This window comes from Manduca sexta, chromosome 25 (assembly GCF_014839805.1).
Source record: "Manduca sexta isolate Smith_Timp_Sample1 chromosome 25, JHU_Msex_v1.0, whole genome shotgun sequence".
In the NCBI taxonomy this organism is placed as follows: Eukaryota; Metazoa; Arthropoda; class Insecta; order Lepidoptera; family Sphingidae; genus Manduca; species Manduca sexta.
In genome coordinates, this window is record NC_051139.1 from 11,352,208 (window position 1) to 11,370,536 (window position 18,329).

The 18,329-nt window shown below is 37.0% G+C and overlaps 1 protein-coding gene across 1 annotated transcript in view; it reads left to right on the forward strand.

Moving 5' to 3' along the window:
* The window catches only part of LOC119188396 (cytosolic carboxypeptidase 1-like), a gene marked incomplete at its 5' end in the record, with an annotated part of 59,826 nt that extends 42,391 nt beyond the window's left edge, over positions 1-17,435 (forward strand). Inside the window, 5 exon segments of the mRNA XM_037442810.1 lie at positions 12,158-12,245; positions 12,335-12,499; positions 12,648-12,824; positions 14,519-14,637; positions 16,744-17,435. Of these exon segments, the coding sequence (XP_037298707.1) occupies positions 12,158-12,245; positions 12,335-12,499; positions 12,648-12,824; positions 14,519-14,637; positions 16,744-16,822 (628 nt within the window). The 3' untranslated portion in view covers positions 16,823-17,435.
* Positions 17,436-18,329: the final 894 nt, after the last annotated feature.

The following is an 18,329-nucleotide window of genomic DNA, read 5'->3' on the forward strand; positions in this document are numbered from 1 at the left end:
ACCACTAGAGACTCTAGTGTTTTCTGTTTCACTTGGGTTTAAAAAATATTTGTGCATTTACTTTGATGCCAATTAAAAGTGAATACGACCTTGTCTGTGTGTGCTCGGTAAACATGCATACCAAGACCAATATTAGACCTTTGCTGAAATAAGAGCAGTAAGGGTAGACGGAGGTGCACTTGAAAGCCGCCGCCGTTGCTTCACCACTTCAAACATGTTGCTTTGAAAGCCACGTTAATTGGTGGGACGCTATTTGCTTTGCACGCCATACAGTGCTCTCGGCTTTGACATGAACGTACGCTCTGTATTCCTAGCTATTATAATATCGTATAGTCCTTGTGTGTGCTCAATACACGCAATCATTTTTAATATCCCATTGGATTTCACAATACAAGATATTGCACTTAAATGAACCGAGCAAAAGTTGAATTGCACTATAGCCTGCAGAAACGTTTTAAAATTTCTTTTTAACCGCGTACAAGAGATACCTATCAGTATTGTTTTACATCCGATGAGTTACGTTCGAAGGCGATACGACTCGATAAAATAAAATTCACAGTTTTATTTTCAAAAAATAAAAGTATCACTTTAATAGTTACAAAAAGAGAAACAAGCTCCAAGATCCGAACGATATACAGATTTTTTTCTGAAGATGTTACTTCGCTTCGGGGAGCATTTAATTGAACGCGGGTGCATGACTCCGATGTTTTTAATAATAACAATAATGGGACCGCACATGCCGCCCAAACAAAATTATTAATGCTATTAATGCACCAATCATACTGTGTCAGGAGTGATGTCGAGTCCGAAGGAAACTATCGTCGTGCCGTCCTTCTAACCATTCAAGATCAACTACGTCACAAGCTACACAAGCACAGAACGTTCCTGATATAAATTAATATAAAATAAACAATCAACAAATAGAACTACTATGTTATACTACTACTACTATGTAGTAGTTTTTGCAATACATTTAAATTCGTCTTATCCCAGTCGAGTCGAGTATTTATCGTATATAATATTTGAAGTGCCCGTAATACTTACGCCCTCGGTGGCCATCGCCTACTCTGATTACGACGATTACGATAAAAATTCTGCCCGCTATAATATTAATGCCATTTTAAAAATAGCCCCGTAATAGTCAGCCGCAATAGCAATGGATTTTAAAAATAAAATATTACGACGACTGTCCCTTAGCACATTCCCCCTTGAATAACATTCGGAATATTCCCTGGTCATTATACGTAGCGAGCGGTTTGGCATTTACATAGAACATGTCATTAAATTATATCCATTGCCTGCTGAATCTTCTCTTATAAAACTCAGTGGCTCACGAGCGCGGAGGCTAAACTTGGTATTTTATTTAGAGCATTCACAGTGCGACGTTCGCGGTCGCAGAACAAAACGTACTCGTTACATCGGCCACGATTGAGCTGTGTACAGAGAACAGAGAACCCACGACAACTGCAATTACGTTTATTACGATTATTCATTTACATATTTATTAAAGTTATTAAATATAATCTTTTAACGAAGTTTTAAATGTTTATTGTTTGCCTTGGATACTCGTTAATTCTGTTTGCGTATTCTGATATAATTATTTTTCTTCGGCATTCTTGATTCAAATCTGATATTATTAACGTCTTATTCACTTTTGTTTATGACGTATACGAGGGCGCAGGTCCATGATAATTTTTTAATAAGGCTAATTTAAAAACAATTATTATAAAATACCCTTCTTTTAGCTAAGCTTTTAGGAATAATTCTAATGGTAGCGTATTTAGGTCCTGAATTTGATTCTCAAATAGTGCGACGATAATAGTGTGATTGAATATACCATCTTGTCACGTGAGATTAATTTTGTGTCCGATATGGCGATAAGCTCGCCTCGAATCATAATTTTCATGAAATGGATTTACGCTCAGCGAAGTATGGATGCGCTGGTTGCGCTTATGTTTAACCTTTTGGAGATAAAGACGTAAACCTTATATGTATACAGGTAAGAATTAAAATGATAAGGGAATTACAAATATGGAAATATATTTTTTTTTCAACGTTTGTAAATTGTATGGAATTTTTCAGGTTTTACAAACTAGATAAGTAGTATGTATACTTAAAAATGTGTGTGCCGTCTATAATTAAACTTGCATGCTTACAAGCAAATATATTACACGTTTGTAGCCATCCTATCGCATTTTTTTAGTATTCAGTTATTGTGCTGCTTTTTACGTCATTTATAATTGTCGACTTGCTTTCGTTCTGCGTAAACCGTGTCAATACTTGCTCTGTGAGCTCTGCCTTTCCTAGTAAATACAAAATAAATACAAAAAACATATCAATACTATTGAATAGCCTCAGGTATGCCATTAGTGGATAATTTCTAACTTTGACTGACAGCGACTGGTTCGCAACATTATCAAGATACTCAAAGAATTTAATCTATAATTAGCATCAGCTGCTTGGTTGTAAAAATGTTGTCATTTTCACACTTAGGAATAAGACTTTCTAATTTTACCAATAATTTTCTGCTTTCTTCAAGTGACATTTAAATAACTACTTAATCCTACGCGGTCTAGTCATAAATAGATATTGTTTAAATAAAAAAAGAATGCTGTGTATGGACACGACCTAAGTGAATCGTCTAACGAGTGATCTCCATGGGGCCGTGGGTTCGTTTATGATTTTATTTTGTTGCCATATAACGCTTTGTATACGAATCTATTATGAATACAATCTACTCGATAGCTGTAAAGACATTATTTGCAATACACTAAATATAATAAAACTGTCATTGTTGATACGACCGTAATATAACTATTATAAGTACGAACTGCATTTTATTAAAGTTACATGTTTTATTTAGGAATATTTTTATAGCACATTCTACTTAGTTATATCAAGTAGAGTAGTCACTTTATTTACCGGCAATATGACGTAATGGAGGGGTCATTAGTCAAAACATATTTTGTTTGATATTTTAATTTTAGTTAGAACATAGTCGCGCATGATAACCAGTTCGGTGTAAAATAAAAGCAGTGACTGTACCTGTACCCTCAAGTCGGTGCCATTTCGCATCGTAGTGAAACGGTCACGTTCTAAAGTCGAGCAAATCGAGTGGTCAACAATTGCGGTCGCGATTCTTCCCGTAACTTAAACAAATTACCCCTGTCCAGCATCGTGACCATTACATTAATAGGAAATATTTAATCCCCATCGTAATAAATACGTGCATCTCCGCTTGTAAGCATTGTTAAAAGTAAAATTCAACATTGTCCGTTTTAAACATAACTCATCAAATATGTATGTATGTATATGAATTAAAAAACCGTTCGGAGGTTGTGTTTGCGCATTGAATATTTATAGGGCATCCTGTGTGGGAAACTTCGATTCGGCTCGTGTATAGATCAACAAAGCAATTTTTCGTATATTGAACGCTTATAAGTATAATCATAATTAAACGTCGTCATATTAATAACATAATTATTTATAATTTCATTGTGGTAGAAGTGCTCGGTCGTTTTTGTCTACAGTATAAATGGGCCGACTCTGTCGAACCAGTCGTTGTGGAACCACGGTGCGGTGTTCCACAGAAAATCGTTATGAAATGCGTACTTTTCCGTTGTATTTCTCACGATGTCGGTAAAATTAAACGGCAGCGATAGCCTCCTATTTGGGAGTGGAACGGACTGCTGAGACCAAGGTCCGCAGGTTCAAAATCAAGAACGCACACCTCTGACTTTTCTAAAATGATATATGTGTATTCTTTGAGAATTATCGTTTGCTTTAACGGTAATGGGAAACACAGTAAGGAAACCTCCATACTTGAGAAGTTTTCTATAAGAATTTTGAGGGTATATGAAGTCTGGCAATCCGCTCTAGGTCAGCGTGTTGGACTGAGGCCTAAACCCTCTCAGTAGTACAGGAGCACCGGGCCTACCAGTGGGACATTATATAATACAGGGCTGATATAATTATATTGTTATCGTAAAATTGTGGTTAACTCATATAATAATCCTTTCCAATATCAGACCCCTTTAAAAGTAGCAGGGTATTTTCTACTCCTCTGGCGTTGTAGGAGTTTATGTAGAGTGGTCAGCACTTACTATCGGGTGACGCACTCGCTCGTTTATCAGCCTTCTACCATAAAACATATTTAACTCGTTTTTTTATATTACTTATGCACGTTGTCAGTATTGTACCTTCTGACATAATTTATGAGCTATAAAATGCATTTTTAATAAATGCAAATGGGTTTCGTATGACATACATATAATTATTATCATGTATTAAGTATGTATATAAGAGCAATACTGATTTATGTATGTGACTACATAAAAAATGGTCGTATGTATTCATATCAATTACCGCTATTCGCTAACTTTTCATTCGCTCTTAACAGATTTTAAGTTGAACGAACTCAAGGTTTTTGATCGAAGCACATTTTTGTCTTCTAAAAATATTTTATGCTATCCACAAATTTGACAAAGCGTAAAATTAATAGAACGAATCGGAACATTGTAGTTGGTGTTAATGTAAACACCTTTTTATTGCACGACATCACGATTAGACTTGATTGCTCACTCAGAAAAGGCTTTTAGAGATATATTCAGAAAGATGTTTAAAATACATATAGATTATTCTATTATATAATTCTTATTTTGTTTGTGATCCTTTGTCAAACATTATCATTGATGTAAAGATGTAGTACAGTTTATAAAAGCGACCATTTTTCGTAACAACTTTTTACGTAAAGCTAAATGCGTCGCGAGCAAACGCTGTGAGCGGCCGCATCACCTATCTGCATGCTCGCTGGTTCACACTTGGCTCCCCTTGACGTGTCTTATGGTGACTGTATATATTTATAACTGTGAAATAAACGAGCTGAAATGTTACCAGAGAAATGCCTTTTAAACAACGTAATGTGCGGCCGCACGAAGAACCTTTATTCACATTACTCCCAAGCTTGGCGCTTATTTTTGTTCGCTAATGTGCGCGAAAGATATAATGATGTGATTTCCTTTGAGTACATTCAGTCATAGCGAGTTCCTGTGCTATTAAGAGATAATAGAGATAGTTCCCTATGTATGCTATTAGATTTAATCGCTAAAACTAATCACAAAGGCCACGTCCACTATATCAAGTCATCAGCGGTTATGTGTTGAGCAATTACTCCCTAAAGATTGAAGTTGCAACATCAGTCTAGATCATGGTGAGTTGTTGTCCCGTTATAATAGGCGTTGTACGCGGGCCCCGGCTGGCCGAGGTGTCAGAACGGTGGTGCGGCCCGTCGAACACCGCCTTGACGTTCCACTATAATTTCTACCGGCAAGTCCCACACCGACAACCCCTCATCACGAATGAGTTTCAGTAAAATCACTATTTTTAATACATTCGCTCAATCCGGTGTAATGAATTTTCATTAGCATAATATTCTTTAAGAAATCTATCAATAAATTATTATTGTTATGGAGTACTTTTATAACAATTAAAACAAATACTTTGTAACCACTGGCTTGTTTCAAGTTAACGTTTTGATTTTATGTTCTGTTATTACGTTGCATGCTGTAATTAATCAAGTTTGAGGTCGTTGGCGCGCCGCGCGCACTGAAGGACATCAGCAACAACTTAATTATTCGCTAAAAGATACAGGAAAATATACAGTACGCAATGAACCAAATCTTCCCAGCGCTACTTAACACGTAATTAACGATTGTTTTGTGCTCTTCTTTATTTCATAACACTTTTACACTACGGACATTTCTCCTTCGGAATGCTTTAAGGGACAATAAAAATTATTATATCTAGGTGTGATTTCCTTCCCACAGGTTCAAGGTTATGAACGTGATTTTGAAATATCGTAAATCCAATCTGAATGGCTCATCTGAGGCGCCGATCAGCGCTTTCTCACGACCGCATAACATTCCCCGATATTCATGGACACTTTTATTGACCACACTCTAAGGAACACATTTCCTTAACATAACTTGGAAATTGATAAAAAATATTTGTTCTATGTGTTTTATATCCTAAGTGTTTTGTTTGAGGGCCGTGTTTAGCAACCAGATGTGCGGTTCTTTGTTATCTTTATTTGCTTCGTCAATATTGACGCGGACTCAACGTGTTAGAGCCTCGCCCGTATCAAAAATATAAAGGAATGCACTTTTATTGATTCTTAACGTTTCAAGGCCAGGTAATCAATGCGTATTTCCTGCGTAAATGCGTGAAATTAAAAGCGAACACTAATTAGTGACGCAGCTACTGTTGCTAGCATCAATTATTTTTTAATTGACGACCAAACCTTAAAATATTTAACGTAGTGCTCTATTTTCCTTGTTCTGATACACATAAAGAATACACCTTTATGTGCTTCAGATTGTCTTGAATTATATGTAGATAACATGAAAGACCGAGCTGAAGCTCTAAAGTATGTGCGTCTCGGACCACATAGAATGGGCCTCCACGAGGCAGTAAATAATCTACTTATCTTATGTCCACATCGTTTGATATATATTCACCATAGACGCGGCCGCTCCAATATAATATGAAATATACGTAAATGGCATAACCACGCTACAGCCAATTTTGTTTGCAGCATAAATGAGCAGGATCGACCGAAAAGGTACCACTGTCATTCAGAATACTTTAAGTAGAACTTGTCTTTCGGCTAACCGGATAGCCTGTGTTAACCCTAATTAGTCCCCTATCGTGTTAATTATTTTTTTTTATCTGAAAAGCATGATAATCAGTTGTTGCAAGGTAAATGTATTAGATTAACTTCTGGTAAAAAGCTAAACAATCTTATAATAAAATATTAGCCCCTATCAACAAAAAAAACGTTTGAAAAATAACCCATTAATGTAGCACTTTCCCATGCTAACTTCCTTTTTCATGTGATGCCATTGTCTAGGCTGTAGAAATAGAAATATACATACCTATGTCTTGAGTTGGAAATACCACACTCCGTCATTTTATTTTCCATAACGGGCATGTGCAGCGGAGCGGTGCGGCGTATCTAAAGCTCAATTGCACAATTAGTGTTGCTTCTATTGTGCTTCCGGATTCCCTAGGGATTACCGCGGGCCTCGGTTACACTTTCATATAAACATCTGTACATTCTACAAACATGGCGCTGGTTCGACATCATTAGATTGCTAGCCGCTATTCTCACGCGCTAACGATAAATTTCCATCGTAAACTTTTACATGGCGTGATTAATGATGGTTCAAGCTGATAGCGGTCAAGTATAAAACGAGCGTTTCCGCGGGTGATGCGCGGACGCGTCCTCACGTGTGGCGATTAATGTTCGCACGTCAAACACCTCAAACTACACGCGCGTCTATCAAAATATAACCCATTATAGCATTCCGGGGAATGTACCTAATGAGTTATTACCTCCATCGACACTTACCCCCCGTCTCGTCGTCATTCTCACCTGTCATCGCTAAATACAAAATGAAAACTTTTAATTAGGTACGTTCGATACTATCTACGAGCAATAAATGAGTACTTATTATGATGTAGGTAACTAAGCCTACATGACCAACTGCATATTAGTTATATCTGTATAAAAAAGATGAAATATTTTAATTGCTTTTTTAAAAGGATGTATTGGATAAAAAAGAAGATAAATGTGTAGAAACAACAATATGCCATATAATTTAATGGTCGAATGCCTTTACGAATACTTGCTGAAATTCTCAAGTTCACTTTATGAATCACTAACATTTTAATATGCGCAGTAATAAATCAAGTGGATGTAGGCTTTATCCTGTGGAAGATCTATGAAAGACATTGTATCGCGAACAGCCTTGACCTCGGGGACTATTCAGATGTCCTCATTACTCATCACTAGCTCAAAAGCCTGCAACTTTTGAAATGGTTACGAAGAAAGTATTCACGAACAAGCTAAGCGGCCATAAATAATGCGAGCCGAACAGAGTCAGCTAATGAATTACGATGGCATGGCAGCGAGTGCGAGCCTCATAATAGCGGGTCGCGGGCGCTAAATGCCGAGCACGCGGCCGCCGCCTGTGCCGCCGCCCGCCCGCCGCTGCGCCGCCGCACCGCGCCGTGCCGCGCCGCGGGCAATGTACGCAGCGCGTCTACGCCCGCTCTACACTACGCATTACGTTCTGCAGCCCTAAACCCACCTCCGCCGACCGCCGCTCATTTAACAAAGACGCCGATCTCTTGCGAATAGTTCACGCTCTGCCTCTTGCATCATTGTAATAGACGAATGGACGCGAAGTCAACGACATCCGTCGGCGAGTCATCGCCGTCATCGTTCAACTTGAACCGCCTTCGCGGCTCGCGGCCGCACTGTGCACTTTTGTTATCGTAATTACTTATGTGACGTGCACTCGCGTTATACCCATGCAATATATATAAATTTAACATTGAAAATAAAAGAAATCGAAGGGAAAAGTTGGGAGAAGGCAACGAAGCGCCAAGGCCATCCGGTCATTGCTATTATGTAAATAGTAAATACTGCATCGGGCGCGGCATATTCTGCACAACTTACTGACCGACTACTACATACTCATCTTGAGACCCCAAAACCAATGAATCATCACTCGGAATACTTCAATTCTAGCTTTGAAATCATGAAAAAAATATCTATTCCTTTTATAATTTGCATTATTAAATAAGGAAAATATAATAATATAATGAATGTCCTTTTTCTCTTTACAACGCCAATTGGATATTTACTTTTAAATTGTTAATGATATTATTATTATTGCTGTGTTATAAACGAATTCACATAGTGGTACAATGCGTGAACGTTGGTTAAGTTCTTTGAATACAAACTTAAAAGCTTTTGATTAAATCAGACTCGCAAAAATAATAAATGGGTCCTCATAAGAAAGAGCTTATGGCTAATGGTGCCTGCATTCCGACAGTGACGACTGTCGCCAGAGAAAAGACCCGTGTCATTGAACTGTCATGTAGCGAATTGCTACGCTTCCGCCAACACCCGGTAAATAAAATCAATTAGTGAAGCGTACACCGTTAGCTCCAGTTGAACAGCGGCGTGCAAACACTAGCATGCTCGAAATTATACCGAACAAAGTCATCTATAGGCTTCGTCCTTGTAGGTCGCGTACAAACATGCTATTAAAAGGCATACTTGTATAGTAGCTAGTTTAGTTTATTCACGATAAAAAAATATATAGCCATTGCCTTCATTTCTCATAGGATAAAATTAGCATGCGTTTGTTTTACTAGGTAGTGTCTTCCAGGCATTACCTACCTACGATAGTGACAGTGCTTGCATATTATCTAAGAATGTAAAGAAATAAATTGCACGGGCGACAGCAACATTCTACAACTAATGTCACCGGCATTCCTAGAGAATGATTCAGCAGTCCTGTAAATATAAACAGGGCACGTGTGTTAATTCCATAGGACGTTGTTTAATAAAGATAGACACGTCATGTTATTGTCGCGGTGCACCGGATAAGCACGGAGACCGGCCGATTGTCTCGCGACTATCGTAAATAACTCGTGTAGTGTCCGGTGTCTACCACGAATACAGAGTTGGCGTCGACGACGGTTAGCGAATCCTGGCCACTGTCTTTACTGGCTCGTTTCGTGCCCCAACCAAGCAACTCTCGATTGGTCACATAAGCATTCAACGAAAACACATGCATCATCACAACGCAATCCTCGTTCTAAGCTCGAATTGAATCGTTGAGAAATCGTGGTTGAGTGTACTCTCGATGGACGCAGGAAACAGCCTCCGCGTTCAGAATATGGATGAGCGTGACGTGTGCCATGAATCCACAGACTTATCTAAACCCCTGTGGACTCACTGTCTATGAAATATTGAAAATTGATATATTACGTGGCTATTTGCGAACTATAAAATATTCCAATTATAGCCGTGCATGTGCGTGATCAATGTAACGATGATCTCAAAAGAAGGGCTGGAATTGCCCGTCGGCTACGCATTCCGTCTGAGGTAGGAACAATGGACATATGATATAAATAGGTGGAATAAATATAAAATGTTAGTGTTTATTTGGTCTATTTTACGAAGTGAACGTTATGCGGAGGGTGCATAGAGGGCGGGCAGGGATCGAGGTATGTCCGAGAGCCGATAGCATCGGTGCGCCGCTCTGGCTATAAATAGCTGCGCAGGCAAAGGCGCACCAACCGCGGTCCCCACATCACCCCTCAAAGGGCTAACACACAAAATATATATACTTATATGTCCTAGATATTTCAATAGCCTTTCTCTGTATTATTGTAACTTTGTTTATGTACATACTTATGCACCAAGAACGTAACTGTGACAAAAGTAAATCACCATGGAAATGTAGTATTATACTTTGATGGTGTTAGTTATCTCCCCACGGTATAAACTTGCAAATAAACAATTAAAGCAAGAGCCAGCCTTCCACGCCGCTCCTGTACCGCAACAATATACCATAAAACACGAGGTACAGTGTGCAGCTTCTCGCTTGTTCGCTTTCATTCGCGCATACGGTCGACGCTTATTTTTTCCCCTGATTAGAGTAAAAGATGCGCAACCGGTCGGCGGGCGAAGGCCGCGGCCAGGGACGTGCCACTCTGATGCCGCGCCGAGGAGCTCCTCCGGCGCCCGCGCCGCCACACCGCCACACCGCCCACTAATGATGCGACTCCACTGAACCACTCCTAATTGGACGAGCGCCCGACGCTCCAGGAAAAAACACACACGAGGGAATCTGCACAGCTGCGAATAGTCAGAACTGCGATACCGGCCTTTGAATCACACACATTATTAAATTCCACTAAAATTGACCCGCATTAAAAACCGAACAGCGCACAAAACACACGTTCTTATCTCAGAAATAATTTGTCCGTATCCTTTTCTTTGCTTTTCCTTATCAAGATGTGTGAGGTGTGAATTTAAAATCTGTTCTTGGGATGGCGTTTAGACTCATTCGCCTTTTTGTATTGATCATAGTAATAATATGGACACAAATGACGATATAATGTTTTTGAAAAAAAAAAAACAGTTACTTAAGTATAATGAGTATTTTCTTTTGTCCGTTACTTAGCCACTATTCTTAGCGAATGTAATTATGGCAGCAGCACGTACACAATAATATTGCCCTTTAATGACGGGAAAGCCCAAGTGAATTGTAATAGATTACAGACGAACCCAAGTTTATCTAGCTGTATATAATGATACAATTTGTGACGTTACGGAACTTTACCGCAATACATTGTGCTTAACGCACAGTAGCTTAAACTAAAACTAGCGTATAATTACAGCAATCACAATAACATTCTGAATTGTATGTTTTCGATCCTTAGTTTCATCATATAGTATTATAGTATGTTTTATTGCTTAATTCTAGATTATATTCTGCCCACCATCATTCACATCTTTAATAAATCTGAAAATTCCTTGGGTGTTTTCAACTATAATAAATATTCAATTGCTTTTATATTACAACATCTCAGCAAAACACTTAATGATATGCCTACATTAACATAACATCAGGAAATGAGCAACAGTAACAAGTCAATCATTTTATAAGTTTCTCATCCCGGAAGACATAATGCCCATCATAATATGCCCATGTTTTATTAATAGAACAATACAAAAAAGGTATAAATTTGTAGGTGTGACGAATAATAAAGTATAATTCATTGAAACTAAATTCGGAGAGGACATCACGGCGATTGTTCGTAAAGCGCGTGCCCCGGTCTCGTCTCACGCACAACGTCACATGCACTGGCGGCCGCCAGCGCGGCCGGGACCGACGTAGGCCCGCCATGAATTCCTACGTGGTCACCCATTCATTTCATTTTAATAGCTTGTCTATTAAATTGTCCCTGTATAGTTTCTTTATCGAACAGTGGGCCATATAAGTGCATGAATCAATTAACATTTACATAAATATCTGTACGAGTTTAGCTTTCATAGGCATCTTGTCACTCGTCCGATGACGTAGGTACTACTGCTACAATTGAAGTCCCTCTTTAAACGAAAAATCAGATTCCAAACACATCCTTATAATAAAGTTACGACAAGTGACACTCGACCTGCGAACGCGTCATTTCAATTCAACGGACATGTCCAGGCAACGTTATCGGCGCCTAGTTACATCCCGAAGAGATTTTCTAGTTATCTCGACCGATAAATTGTTATTTCTTGTTGCAGCCATCGATGCGGCTTAACTAATGAAGATCTAAATCGGCGCTGGTGTAAACCTAGTCCCATACTGCATCCTTCGATATATCACACTAAGGTTGTATATTGTTCCACCTGTCTGCTTTCTATCTTCTCTAATACTGATCCATAATTATAATTTCATCTAATAAAATGTAATACGTTTAGGGACTCATAGAATATCTGGTGCGAGTGTGGAAGAAACCGCCGTTAGTCTACTGCGACTACCATGGTCATTCGCGGAAGAAAAACGTATTTTTTTATGGTTGCGCCGCCGCTGAAAGCTGGTGTAGTAACGACCGTCTTGTACCAGACGAACCCGTCAAATACCTTGTAAGTTTACCGTTTTCATAATTTTAATGAGCAGGGGTCGTATAATGTGATGAGTGGAAATACAAACCGGTCCGAGAAGTCAATAAAAATAACAAAAACTACGTTTTGAAGAGCAACTGTATTTTGAGTTGATTTTTTTCTCATTCAGATGCTGCCAGCTCTTATGCATCGTATTTCGCCGGCATTCGCGCTTGGCTCGTGCTCATTCCGAGTGGAGAGGGAGCGCGAGAGCACTGCTCGGGTGACGGTGTGGCGACACCTCGGCGTCACCCGTTCTTACACTATGGAGGCGTCTTTCTGCGGTTTTGACAGAGGGCCGTTCAAAGTAATTTTACATATTTCTATAAATTACGATTTAGTAATTTTCTAAATGTAAAATTTTGTGAAGATTTTTTTATATTTTTGTACATGTTTGTTGTTTATTTGTTAGGAGTAAACGCATAAACCACTGAATGAATTTGAACGAAATTGGCCAGATAGAGCTAAACTATCGCTAATTTTAATACAAATATAATCAATTGACATAACATAGGTAATAAAGAATTAGTCATACCACATTTTTGAGAGCTATAATTATAGGTGAATATTAAGGTGTAGTCTAAACGAGGAGGTATGTCAAGTTTAAAATGAGATCAAGACATAATTATAAATTATTCATGCCATTAAAAATAGTAAGCAATTATTGTAACATAATTAAATAATGATACACATCCCGCTCAACTTATATTCCAATTAGAAATGACGTTTTATCTGAAGATAAACGATAACGATGCTTAGAACTAGACGCATAAGATAATAGATCTAGCTGCGTCCATACTTTACTCGTTAGTAGATTCCCAGATAAGGATTGGAGTTGTAACAAATCTGCTATCAACTTCATGTGGGAAGACGTCAGTTTACGTGTTGTTTTATTAATGAATTATCCATGCGTACAGGACTTAGCGTGACTGTCAAACGTTTCCTCCTAATACGCGGACGATACACCACTTTGAATATCATATTACTTATTCATGAGTAAGGAGGTTCACTCTCGGATATCCCTTCGCAGGATTAGCTCTTGACACAAACCAATTACGTTATGTTTAATGAACGGTTATATTAATATTGCAATTACTCATACCTTTTAGAGTGATTGCCTACATTATATTATGATTTGTAGAATAACGATGGTTTGATTTACAAAACATCGTTAGTCGGGTGCGCTAAAAGACGTAGATAATAATTATGATGAATATGTTTCCGTAACTAGATAAATTGGCATGCAAATAAGATTCATAAGATGACTGTCGGTAAAAAATATGGCTATGTTTCTATACATGAATGGCTGTGAGTATCAAAATAACATCACTTATATATTATAAGATTAATTAATCAAAAGAAACTATTTTTTAAGTCCCATCCATTTACTACGCCTGTAATAAATTGGCACAAGGCAGCTAGTAGTCAACACATAATTAAGAAACGATACATCATACATACGATAATAGCATATCGTCACTTTTATTTTGTTAAAGTTGAAAGTTGATTAATCAATCTTTTTTTGACGATTTATTTTCGTTTTTATTTAACTAGAGAAACATTATGTGGATAAAATTCCAGTATTTGTTATTGCCACATATTGCTATCCAAAACCAATTAGTGAAATGGTTTTGAAACCAAAATAGAGAGACATTCATATTACTAACTACCTTTTGCTCGCGGCTTCGCCCGCCTCATAGTTTTCCAGAATAAAAGTGCCGCTATATATTTCTCAGTATAGTAAGTAGCCTATGCCCTTCCCAGGGTCAGAAACTATCTCCATAGCAGATCCGTTAGTTAGTTTCTGAGTTTATCGCGTTCAGACAGGCAGACAGATGCGGCGACTTTGTTTATAATATATTTTTTAGAACTTTTTAGTTTTAATGTGAGCCAGAATAGCGACACGGTCTACCATGTCGCTATTCTGGCTCATTCTGGCTCTGACCTCTAGGCCAAATAGAAAAAATAATAATTTTAATCCGACATTTCCCTTATTTACAGGGTTTCCATCTAAATACACAGCACCTGCAGAACGTGGGCAGTGATTTTTGTGAAGCGCTCAACGGCCTAAGCGATAGCGCTAATAATGTCGACATACAACTCACGAAAGACCTAAACGGGTAAGAGAACGATCAATAATTTCATAGATAGATAGCATATTTTTTTTTTCTTATTTATACGCTGCTTATGTTACAGAAATATCGTAGAAATAAAATTGAACGACTCGGGGGAAAACAGGCAAGTTGGCCGTGAAATGCATGTTCATAATTAATGTACCCATGCTTACTGTCTACCTAATAAATATACTTACTTAATGTATTACATAAAAATCCTCTTAATTTTACTAATCACGCAAACTATGCATTATTACCATTTATCACGTAAGACACATAACAAATAACTTGTGTAATCTATCAATCTGAAGAAAATCATAAGATCGTTTAAAATTAACAATTTTTTTTTTGCCCGATATCTTCAATTCATTCTTGACTCGCCTAGAGCAGGGTAACAGGCCTATACCTATTTTCAAAGACACAAGAGGCTGATAAGGTAATTTGGTGCGGTCAAAAAATTTGTTTGTTAAGGGGTTAAGATATGTAAAACTCAATTTTATGTCCACTTTGGGCGTCCTGCAAAAAATAATGTAAGCATTCTTTGTAAATATTTTTCAAGAAATAAGTAGTTTGGCTTATGGTCTTTTGCACAGCGGCGTATTTTATTATTAAACACGATACCGTGAATAAAATCATAATTAATATCTGCCAAACATCGCTCAACGGTAAGAATTTTACATCGTTAACATTTCGATATCTCTCTTATTTACTTGAGTTAACTATATTCTGAAATAATACTATACTCTATTTTTAAATACACTCATCTTATTTTTTTTAATACTGTTATATATAACAAAATATTTAATTATTTTTAAAAACGCCTACTCAAACAACAGCTTATAGTAACAGGAATATTTGCAGTTACGCGCAGTCAGGCGCTCTCACAAATTGATGTCGACATCATTTTGTCTAGGATGTGTATATTATGTACTAACTAACATAAAATATTCTAAAATACTGTATACACTCTATGTAAAATTAAAAAACACAAATAAGAATTAAAAAATATTAACATGTGATTTGAACTTCGTCTAATTTATATTAAATGCCTTACCCTTCCATACTAAAGGTTTTTGACAAGCTACAATATTTTTAGGTAACTATGTATATTTTGTCACTCGGTTACTAAGAGTAATTTTCGGTGTTGCGATATATTACAATAATTGGAATTTGGGTGAGGGTGTATGTTTAAATTATTTTATTACAAATATTGATATTATGGATCAATGGTCACTAGACAGAAAAATATGTTAGATTTGGTATTGCTGGCCACTATTTTGAATATTATTATTTTGGGCTCCGTTTTAAAGTCGATACCTGGACATGTTTTGGACCACAAAACGAGAGTCTAGTACACACTAGAGCCGATTTTAGACTAGCAAGTTCTCGCAGTACTTACTATATTGCACAAGAACTTTTAGACACGTTTATCTTAGCGGAAATATTTTTATAAGTTTATACAAATGGGATTTTTAATTTGGTATAGAGACAGTTTGAGACCCTGGGAAGAATATAGGTTCCCGGGATAATATACAGCGTGACTTTTATAACGGAAAACTTAAGCCCGAAAAACTTTATAAAGCGGGCGGAGCCGCGGGCAAAAGCTAGTACGTAATATTTTCAAACGTAACTTTGACATATCTAATATTTTAACAATCAAGGATGTAATTGTACAATACCGTGTAGCTACACGTACCGCCATCTAGTTAGCTTTGGTGTAGCGCCCAAGGTCAACGCTCAAGGGCACTGGCCTCACTTCCATTCTTAAATCCAATAATTATTATTCTACTTGTACCCATATAAGATTTGTTTATCTATTTAACCAGTGTAATGGGAACTCGAAAGGGAACCTAATAAAAACATACATGATTAATATTGTTATTAATTAACAGATTCGATTGACATAGCTGTGTAATTATTTCAATATTAATGTCTTTTTTTATAAATGATTTATATAGTAAAGATTACGCAATAAGTTATTTATTAACTAAATTAATAAGGGTTTTAATCTTAAGTGGCGGAAAGAGGGCGAGATTCCGCTTTTTGGTACGTGGCTCGCCCCAAGGTCGATATTAAATTTTTCTTGTGTTAAATACCCTTTGTTATTTCCAGTGAGGTAGCGGTAGACAGCGAGCCAGGATCCGGGTCAGACAGCGTGTTGAAAACAGATTCTGACGAAGAATTCGATTAGTAGTAACATAATGTAATGTTAGCAGTTAGAATAAGCGTTGGATATCAGATTAACCACTCGTCTGGATTCACCACGCGAGGGTGATATCGTCACTGTCAAACCTGTGTCAAAACATGTCAAACTAAACAGGTTCTTTTGTGTAGAGATACGACATAGATTTGGAATTTATCGATCAATGTACACGTTTGTAGCGACCATCGAAAAATATCCTCTCACCGCTCTGCATAATACTTAGGACGCTCATATTATGAAGCGCAGTACTATATTCATACCTGATCCGAATAAAAAAAAATTGGCAGTATCGACCGAAAGTGTATATAACATTACTCGATGGATCATGTTGGCGATATCAAACTGCGCGTGGCTATAATAAAATTTTAGAAGTTAAACATACGGATTATGTGTACGGGTGCAGTTTATATGTACTTTAGTGACGGCAGCAGATTTATTTTTAGATGAGAATATTTTGTTGTAACTCGGGTAAATTATGTTAATTTTGCACTAAGGTTCAGTTTTGTACGAAATTCGTATTTTGTTCTATACGCTAACGTGTGAAGTGTGCGTGGTATGATTTAAATTTAAATGGCTTGTGATCTCAGTTACGAATAAATATGAAATTTATATTTTGTTTTAATTGATTACTAAACCTCGATTATAGTAAGTTAAATAAAAAAAAAACGGTCAAGAATGAAAACAAACAAACAATCAATGACCAAGTTTTATTTAACAGACAATACTGTAGTTGCTGCTTGCAATTTATTTAAGCATAAAAATCTGCCTTTTGCTTTCCGATTTCTACCTGTACTGTTGAGGAAGGGCGGCTAAAATTATTAGGCAAACAACGTGGATACTAAACGAAATTGAAGCTATGATGAAACCAATTCAAAAAACATAATATCAATCGGAAGCTAATTATCGACGAATACGTTAAAAAATAACCTGTCTAATTGAGAACCTCCCTATTAACTTGACGATAAGATCTGACATTTTAAAAATAATATCCAATGTATAAATCCAAAAGTAAAAATTAAAATGCATTAAATCTGTATGAAAATTTATATATTATCTCAAAACTCAATATTGTCATCATCAACAATGAATCACATTAGTAAACTTAAAGTTTTAACATAAATAATTTGCACTAATTGCACCTCGCGTGTCACAACAACCGACTCCCGCGCACGTCCCTCCGACCGACGCGCGGCACGTACCACGTGACCTCAACATCACCTCACCAAATACGCTTAATAATAAACTTAACACTAAAATGTTTAAATACATTTCGTTATCTACTTATTGACACATGATTTCAGTGTGATATTTGTAGTCTATAAACATTTAACAAACAATAAATTCTCGATGTAAATAATAATGGGATGACTTTGTTCATCTGATCACATTATACGAAGTAAATATAATATTAATATGGATTATAAAAGCAAAATGAAATGAGCATACATCTTGAGGCACTATGATAGTTGATACACTCCTATCTAGATAATATAAT